Here is a 9049-nt window from a genome sequence, read left to right as displayed (position 1 = left end):
TACATCTAAATGTTACACATATTTTTTACTTTTTTCATTGGCGAAGCATTGCTATCCTGTTTCACATGAAAATTATCGAGCACCCTTGTTGCACTAACAAAAACATTCACATAAAAAATCAGAATTTTTTAAATCTATTTACTATTCTATTTGAATTTACTGTTCATCAGGGAGCACTTGCACCCCTGATCCAAAACAACTCTCCCCACCATGTATTTGGTATCAAGATCTCAGCCAAAGAAACGGCTAAGGGCCTGTTTGAAATAGGTGTAATACTTTACATCCGAATTTAGTTTACGCGTGTATAATACCGACCGACCGTAGCTTGAATTCCATCTGGAAAAGAAACGAGGCATGTAATTTTTTTACGGAGGTATTAACGGTTCAAACGACAATCCAAGTGAAGCCTAATGGATGTGGGTGACGGTATGGTACTGAATCTGCTCATCTGAACATTGTATTTAGTTGCTCATGTATCATGTGCTTGCGCAACTGGTGGTGTTTCTGTCTGCAATGTACTATCTATAAACACATGGGAATGACACACAGGCAAGCAAAAGGTGTTGAGCTGACAACTCCAACATCACATGTATGAAGGATTGAGATTCGGTCAACATGGAGCTTGATTTTTTAACAATTTGCAGCAATCAGTACTCATCCAAGTAGTTGTACAGCGACTCGTCGTTCCTCCACCGGCGCCTCGTGAGCAACGACTTGAGGAAGCCCCGGCCTTTGCTCGGTCTTTTCTCCCGCTCTTTCTGGTTTTCATAGTCCGACTGCACCTGCATCGAGGTTTGTCTCTGCGAAGGATCAACACATCAGAAACTAGAAGAAGAAGGAAATGCCTTCAGGATAATACAAACGGAAAGAAACCAACGACGCTGGGTTCTGGTGGACATACAAAATGCTTTGGATCCAGAGGTGGTCTTCTTGCGACCGTAGCAGATCGCGCGAGGGGGTTGGGAGGAGTTGGTATTGGCGAACCTGCTCTTGTTTCTGTAAAGCAATGTCCGGTTAAGTTCTCTTCAGTAAAAGCTGCACATTCATAGAAAGCAACACTTGCTTGTTCAAATGTGAGGTCAGAATACACTTGTACCTTTTGGATTCAAGTTCATGACTTGGGGTGACGGTGATTTAGCTCGTGCTTTTCGAGAAGGCGACATGGACCGTGATCGATGGTGTGTTTCACGAACTGTAGGAGACTGTGAACGGATACTCCTGCAATACAACATGTTTAAATAAGCCTGTTGTATTATGTCTATTTTGACAAAGAACAGTCACAAGGGTTCTTATGAACACTTTGATCCATAACAACAAGCAAACCACGGTTCTGAGAGTTGTCTGCCTACCTCATAGTTGTCTGCCTACTAACTGGAGTGGACATTGCTGTAAAATAAAACCATTAAAAAAATCAATGACACAGCAATCTCTCAGGAACTCAGAAATGCAGTGAACTTACCAGACTGAGACTTGCGCATTTTGCGACCCGTATGTTGCCTGCTGTACCGTGTGGGCTCTGAAACCGGATGAATAGCGGATTCCAATATATCTGCGCCTATACAACAGAACAACAATTATCTATACAGCAGAAGAAGGTTATTACGTAAAGCACTAGAAACAAAATAGGCCGTGAATTTGCCTGGTAATATGTAACGCCTGTGGTACTGTGGCGCCCTGATCAAAAGAGACTGTTGAGATCTTCCCTCCTGGTCAATTGCCTGCTGGCAAATCTTTACCCTCTACAACCATGTGAAATAATGTTGCCACAGTTAGGACTTGTGCGACATATTAACCAAGTTATCTGTGCAGAATGCCATAGACTCAAATGGGGGCACAGATGACAGCATTTACATTTGTTCAGTTATATGAAGTTAGAGAAGATAGATAGAAAGAGGATTTACAAAAAGAGCTTTCCCTTCATTCAGCATTCAATAACAATACCTGTTCAACCGACGATACTCGAAATTCTGTTTCATTAACCTCGTCGGCCTTTTCATTGACGAGATTATCCACCTTGTACGAAACAAAACCCAGATGGTCAACAGTGCTAACGAGTGCCTCAACTGCGTAGTCTTTTAAACTCGTTACCACCCTACAGAGGACAAGTGTAAATGAGATGCAAGATACGAGATAGCCTTCTGTTTAACCAGCATAGTAAACACGGAACCAAAGAATTTAAACAAAATAAAAGACCTTACGTAGATCTGTGCGAGTTGTTTGTGTAGAATACTTCAAAATATTCTGCCGCTGAGTATAGCTGCGACCGCAGATTCCTCAAGTCCTGCAAACAAACATAATTTAAGCTGAGCATAGAGGATACTATAAGATATGCCATATGGGAGGAACATCAATGATTAACTAAGGTGCAGCCATGTGGGGTTTCGTCGTTAACAAGGATCCTAATTTCATTAACTCGAATGGCGACAAATTTGACAAGCAATGACAACAGCATGCTAACGGTTGACATAAACAGACCAATAAGCGTGTCGGTATGCAACTAAGCTACAGTTGAAACTTCAAATGAGCAAAAGGCCACCGTGAGGCCCTACTACAAACTATGCATGACAGCCTCCTTGGGTGCTGCTTATTTGCTAACAGCCTCAGTACCGATGGCCATTCCACTGCAGCAAACCAGGCATTGTAAATTCATAATGCGCAGCGCTTTTGCTCAATTGGGGGGAAAGCAGAGGAAAGGCTGGGCCATTACAGAGTAGAGCACCCAATTATGTAAGCAATAGAAGATTAGACATGCAGCTACATGGTACGGGAAAAGAAGGACTTGGTAACATAATACTACCAGAAATTGTGGGCACACTAAGTTTGGAAAGGTCACAGCAGTGCCTCCCCTGTTAGCTTCTCTATCTCTACCAAAATGGGAACAAAATCTCGTGATTGACAGGGACATAGCGGGCCACAATCAAGCGCCGCGCCAGGATTGGACCCACCACCAGATTTTCCGGCAACTCAGCCGCACAATCGAGAAATGCAGCCTGATTTCCGCAAGAACATCGCCTAGATCCATGGGAGTGGAAGCATAAGATTGCGCCTCGGAGCCCTGTGGAGGGCGAGGCGCAGAGAAACGTAGTACCTTGAGGCTGTCCGAGAAGAGGAGGCCCTCTTGCGAGGACGGCATGTCGTCGCTGGTGGAGGCGGCGTCGAGGTTGTGGGACGAGACGGAGGATGGCGACATTGCGACTGCCTCCATGGCTGAAGCCGCGGCACCAGGCGCCCGCCCCCCACCAACCAGCCTAGCGGAAACTAGGCACTTCTCGCCAAGATCCTCCGGTAACGGGCGCACCAAACCCCTCCTCGGCGGACCAAAACCCCACGGGAACGCCGAGAAAAGCAAAGGGATGGCTTTTGAAGAAGAGGCGCCGCGTCGTCTCTTGGTGGTGGGGGTGGGAGGTGGGAGCCGGCTCACCTACACGGGAGTTGAGCTGCCAACGGCAAGATCTGGGTCGGGTCCTGGTGGGCTCGGAAGGCGCTAGTGATTGGTAGCGACATGAGAGAGGGGAGGGGCCAGGGTAGGGGGGGATAGATAGGGGTGAGGGGAAGAAGATGAGTGGGAAAAGAGGCGCTTTGGCTGCTAACTTTTGTGGGGGAGCGGAGCAATGAGGGCAAACTGCACAGGTTGTTGAGCGCCACACACGGACCATGGTTTTATCCTGGCCGTGTCACTGCAGTGAGGGCCATGCGTTTATCTTTCGGAGTTAATAATATGGAAAACGTTATTTTTTTAAGGAGAAACCATATACTATTTATATTCATAAAAATAGTAACATACAACATATATGACTTCTCTTTAAAACAGTTTCGAGAGATAGCACACAAGAAAATTTACATCATCATCATCAAAGAATCTAGGCGCCGACGACGCCGAAGCGTTCTCGGATGAGAGAAACATAGGTCTCCAACTTGCCAAGATCCAAGATAGCGCCATAGCAGCGAAGCTGCGTTATGAACCTCTGAACAAGCGTCGTCACAAGTGGCAACGCACATGTCGATGTGGATCGTCGGCCAAAGAAATACTTCACACATCTTGGATAGCGGTCTTAAAGGGCTCGACTGATAGAACCGTCAAAAAACTTCAAAACCGGCAACCATCTTCCACCGCCAAATCTTCATGTGGACTATCCCTTGGACAAGATCGGCGTTGCAACGGCGGCCAACTCCAATACACAAACTTCCCGCTTCACGGCGGCGCTGGAGATGCAGCCGACGTAACGCGGACGAAGCTGGTATGCATCTTGATCTTTCGGGATGTCGACTTGTTCCCAAGGCACTTTTAAATCATTGGTTTATGACCCATCAAACTCATCGTGGGCAATCATATTGTGCAAAATGACACAACATTTCATCAGTTGCCACAAAGTTTCTGATTCCCACACCATTGCAGCTCCACGAACAATTCCTCAACGAGTTTGAAGCACTCCAAATGCCCTTTCCACATCATTCCTAGCTGCTTCATGCATTATTGCAAAGTGGCTTGATTTGTTGCCTTGGGGATCAAATATTGTATTCACAAACGCCTCCCACTCAGGATATATATCATCCGCAAGGTAGTTGTGGCACCCCCTTTTGAAAACACTGGGTGTCCAATGTATTTAGCCGGGAGGCTGCATAGGCCAGCCCTGGATATCAACCTGGCGCATGTATTTACACTTCTTCAGTAACAATGTATGAGCCTAGTCGACAAAAGGGATGCTTTATTGATATATAAACTATACAACGACGACTAATGGCTTTCCTTTTATCAACATTGTGTTGAGATCGGAAAAGTCTTGTAGCCGGGGTGACTACCTCAGAGATGACTGACACGTCTCCGATGATCTCATCTGAAGCCCTTTTGGCATGGTTCCCACACTAAAAATTCCTATAACTACATAAACCCCCCAAAAGAAACCTAGAAATTTTACTCCGCTGTCGCAAGCCTCTATTCTGAAGTGATCTCATCCAAAGCCCTTTTACAGCGCCCCGTCAAAGGGGCAAATCTTCACCGAATACCATCTTCATCATCTCGGCGGTCTAGATGACGAGGAGGGAGTAGTTCACCCCGAGGCTGAGGGTATGTACCAGTAGCTATGTGTTTGATCTCTCTCTCTCTCTCTCTCTCTCTCTCTCTCTCTCTCTCTCTCTCTCTCTCTCTCTCTCGTGATCTTGATAGGGCACAACCTTGATGTATCATGAGCTTTGTTAATGTAGTGGAACCATATGGGGTTCTTCCCATTTTTGTGATGAATTGAGTCTCTCCCTTTGAGTTTCATTATTATCGAATTGAATATTATGGATTTGAGATTACTTGAGGTATGTCTTGCACGTGAATACCCGTGGTGACAATGGGGTATTATATTGAGTCACCTTATGTATGGTTTGGTAATCAACTTGCGGATTCCCAAGGTGACATTGGCGTAATCTAAGCACATAGGTTGATACACGTTTTTATCCTACTCTATCTGATAGAAACTTTGGGGCAATCTTTGAAGTTCTTTGTGTTGGATTGAATATTATGAATCTGAAATTGTTTGATGCATATTGAATAATTAACTCACAGATACTTGTGGTGACAATGGAATATCTAGGTGACATTAGAGTCGATTGATGCGTATCTGCTACTTCTTGAGCTTGCGTTGGTTTTCCATTGAAGAGGAAAGGGTGATGCGGCAAAATAGATAAGTATTTTCCTCAGTTTGTTGAGAACCAAGGTACCAATCCTGTAGGAGGAACAAGAAAGGCCCCAGTCTTAGCACCTAGACAAACAATCAAACACTTGCACCCAACGCTAAAAAGGGGTTGTCAATCCCTTCACACTTATTTGCAAGGATGAGATCTAATAGAGATAGATATAAAATATTGCTAGAACTAAAAGTAAAACAAAATTAAATAAATGGAAGCAATATATTTTTGGTATTTTTGCTTTATAGATCCGAAAGTATAATGTGGAAAATAGACCCCGAGGGCATAGGTTTCACTAGAGGCTTCTCTCATGAAGGAAAATAATACGGTGAGTGAACAAATTATTGTCGAGCAATTGACAGAAAAGCGAATAATTATGAAGATATCCAAGGCAATGATTATGCATATAGGCATCACATCTATGTCAAGTAGACCAAAACGGTTCTGCATCTACTACTATTACTCCAAACATCGACCGACTCATGCCTGCATCTAGAGTATTAAGTTCATGAAGAACAAAGTAACACATTAAGTAAGATGACATGATGTAGAGGGATAAACTCAAGCAATATGATGAAAACCCCATATTTTTATCCTCGATGGCAACAATGCGATACGTGCCTCGCTACCCCTACTTTGTCACTGAGTGAAGACACCGTAGGATTGAACCCAAAACTAAGCACTTCTCCCATTGCAAGAATTACCAATCTTGTTGGCCAAACCAAACCAATAACTCGGAGAGACTTGCTAAGATATGAAATCATGCATATAAGAATTCAGAGAAGATTCAAATAATATTCATATATAATCTGAACATAAACCCACAATTCATCGAATCTCGACAAACACACCGCAAAAGAGTATTACATCGGATAGATCTCCATGAAGATCATGAAGAACATGGTATTGAAGAACAAAGAGAGAGAAGAAGCCATCTAGCTACTGTTGGGGAACGTCTCATGGGAAACAAAAATTTTCCTACGCACACGAAGACCTATCATGGTGATGTCCATCTACGAGAGGGGATGTGTGATCTACGTACCCTTGTAGACCGTACAGCAGAAGCGTTAGTGAACGCGGTTGATGTAGTGGAACGTCCTCACGTCCCTCGATCCGCCCCGCGAACTATCCCGCGAACAGTCCCACGATCTAGTGCCGAACGGACGGCACCTCCGCGTTCAGCACACGTACAGCTCGACGATGATCTCGGCCTTCTTGATCCAGCAAGAGAGACGGAGAGGTAGAAGAGTTCTCCGGCAGCGTGACGGCGCTCCGGAGGTTGGTGATGACCTTGTCTCAGCAGGGCTCCGCCCGAGCTCCGCAGAAACGCGATCTAGAGGAAAAACCGTGGAGGTATGTGGTCGGGCTGCCGTGGAAAAGTCGTCTCAAATCAGCCCTAAAACCTCCGTATATATAGGTGGGAGGGAGGGGGCCTTGCCTTGGGGTCCAAGGACCCTCAAGGGGGTCGGCCGAGCCAAGGGGGAGGACTCTCCCCCCCCAAACCGAGTTGGACTAGGTTTGGTGGGAGGGAGTCCCCCTTCCTTCCCACCTCCTCCTTCTTTTTCTTTCTCTCTTGATTTTCTTCTCCTTGGCGCATAGGGCACTTGTGGGCTGTCCCACCAGCCCACTAAGGGCTGGTGTGTCTCCCCAAGGCCTATGGGCTTCCCCGGGGTGGGTTGCCCCCCGGTGAACTCCCGGAACCCATTCGTCATTCCCGGTACATTCCCGGTAACTCCGAAAACCTTCCGATAATCAAATGAGGTCATCCTATATATCAATCTTCGTTTCCGGACCATTCCGTAAACCCTCGTGACGTTTGTGATCTCATCCGGGACTCCGAACAACATTCGGTAACCAACCATATAACTCAAATACGCATAAAACAACGCCGAACCTTAAGTGTGCAGACCCTGCGGGTTCGAGAACTATGTAGACATGACCCGAGAGACTCCTCGGTCAATATCCAATAGCGGGACCTGGATGCCCATATTGGATCCTACATATTCTACGAAGATCTTATCGTTTGAACCTCAGTGCCAAGGATTCATATAATCCCGTATGTCATTCCCTTTGTCCTTCGGTATGTTACTTGCCCGAGATTCGATCGTCGGTATCCGCATACCTATTTCAATCTCGTTTACCGGCAAGTCTCTTTACTCGTTCCGTAATACAAGATCCCGCAACTTACACTAAGTCACATTGCTTGCAAGGCTTGTGTGTGATGTTGTATTACCGAGTGGGCCCCGAGATACCTCTCCGTCACACGGAGTGACAAATCCCAGTCTTGATCCATACTAACTCAACGAACACCTTCGGAGATACCTGTAGAGCATATTTATAGTCACCCAGTTACGTTGCAACGCTTGATACACACAAAGCATTCCTCCGGTGTCCGTGAGTTATATGATCTCATGGTCATAGGAACAAATACTTGACACGCACAAAACAGTAGCAACAAAATGACACGATCAACATGCTACGTCTATTAGTTTGGGTCTAGTCCGTCACATGATTCTCCTAATGATGTGATCCCGTTATCAAGTGACAACACTTGCCCATGGCCAGGAAACCTTGACCATCTTTGATCAACGAGCTAGTCAACTAGAGGCTTACTAGGGACAGTGTTTTGTCTATGTATCCACACAAGTATTGTGTTTCCAATCAATACAATTATAGAATGGATAATAAACGATTATCATGAACTAAGAAATATAATAATAACTAATTTATTATTGCCTCTAGGGCATATTTCCAACAGTCTCCCACTTGCACTAGAGTCAATAATCTAGTTCACATCACCATGTGATTCCAACGAATCCAACACCCATATAGTTCTGGGGTCAGATCACGTCTTGCTCGTGAGAGAGGTTTTAGTCAACGGTTGTGAAACTTTCAGATCCGTGCGTTCTTTACAAATCTTTATGTCATCTTATAGATGCTGCTACTATGTGCTATTCGGAAATGCTCCAAATATCTACTCTACTATATGAATCCGTTTCACTACTCATAGTTATTCGGATTAGTGTCAAAACTTGCATCGACGTAACCCTTTACGACGAACTCTTTAACCACCTCCATAATCGAGAAAAATTCCTTAGTCCATTAGTTACTAAGGATAAATTTTGACCGCTGTTAGTGATTCAATCATGGATCACTCTCTGTACCTCTCAACAGACTTTGAGTCAAGGCACACATCAGGTGCGGTACACAGCATAGCATACTTTAGATTCTACGGCTAAGGCATAGAAGACGACCTTCGTCTATTCTCTTTATTCTGCCGTGGTCGGGTTTTGAGTCTTACTCAAATTCACACCTCACAACGCAACCAAGAACTCCTTCTTTGCTGATCTATTTTGAACTCTTTCAAAAACTTGTC

The 9049-nt window shown here is 44.9% G+C and overlaps 1 protein-coding gene across 1 annotated transcript; it reads right to left on the bottom strand.

Annotated features, from left to right (window-relative positions):
* Positions 1-429: 429 nt before the first annotated feature.
* Positions 430-3579, bottom strand: LOC123443290 (probable protein ABIL3). Its single transcript, XM_045119626.1, has 9 exons — positions 3089-3579; positions 2199-2281; positions 1942-2092; positions 1640-1739; positions 1460-1555; positions 1350-1386; positions 1097-1218; positions 902-996; positions 430-800 (listed from the first exon to the last, which is right to left on the bottom strand). Exons 1-9 carry the CDS (start codon positions 3203-3205, stop codon positions 648-650), a joined length of 954 nt encoding a protein of 317 aa, XP_044975561.1. The 5' UTR covers positions 3206-3579; the 3' UTR covers positions 430-647.
* Between the last annotated feature and the right edge of the window lie 5470 nt (positions 3580-9049).

Source organism: Hordeum vulgare, chromosome 3H (genome assembly GCF_904849725.1).
Source record: "Hordeum vulgare subsp. vulgare chromosome 3H, MorexV3_pseudomolecules_assembly, whole genome shotgun sequence".
NCBI lineage: Eukaryota > Viridiplantae > Streptophyta > Magnoliopsida > Poales > Poaceae > Hordeum > Hordeum vulgare.
Note: the sequence above shows the minus strand (reverse complement) of the source record. Positions and strands in the feature narration are given on the sequence as shown.

Excerpts from the sequence above, each read along its gene's own strand:
- LOC123443290 (XM_045119626.1), bottom strand. The coding sequence starts at position 3,205 with ATGGAGGCAGTCGCAATGTCGCCATCCTCCGTCTCGTCCCACAACCTC. Across the intron at positions 2,282-3,088 it reads TCTTCTCGGACAGCCTCAAG|GACTTGAGGAATCTGCGGTC; the intron begins GTACTACGTTTC and ends GTTTGTTTGCAG. Across the intron at positions 1,219-1,349 it reads AGTAGGCAGACAACTATGAG|GAGTATCCGTTCACAGTCTC; the intron begins GTAGGCAGACAA and ends GTTGTATTGCAG.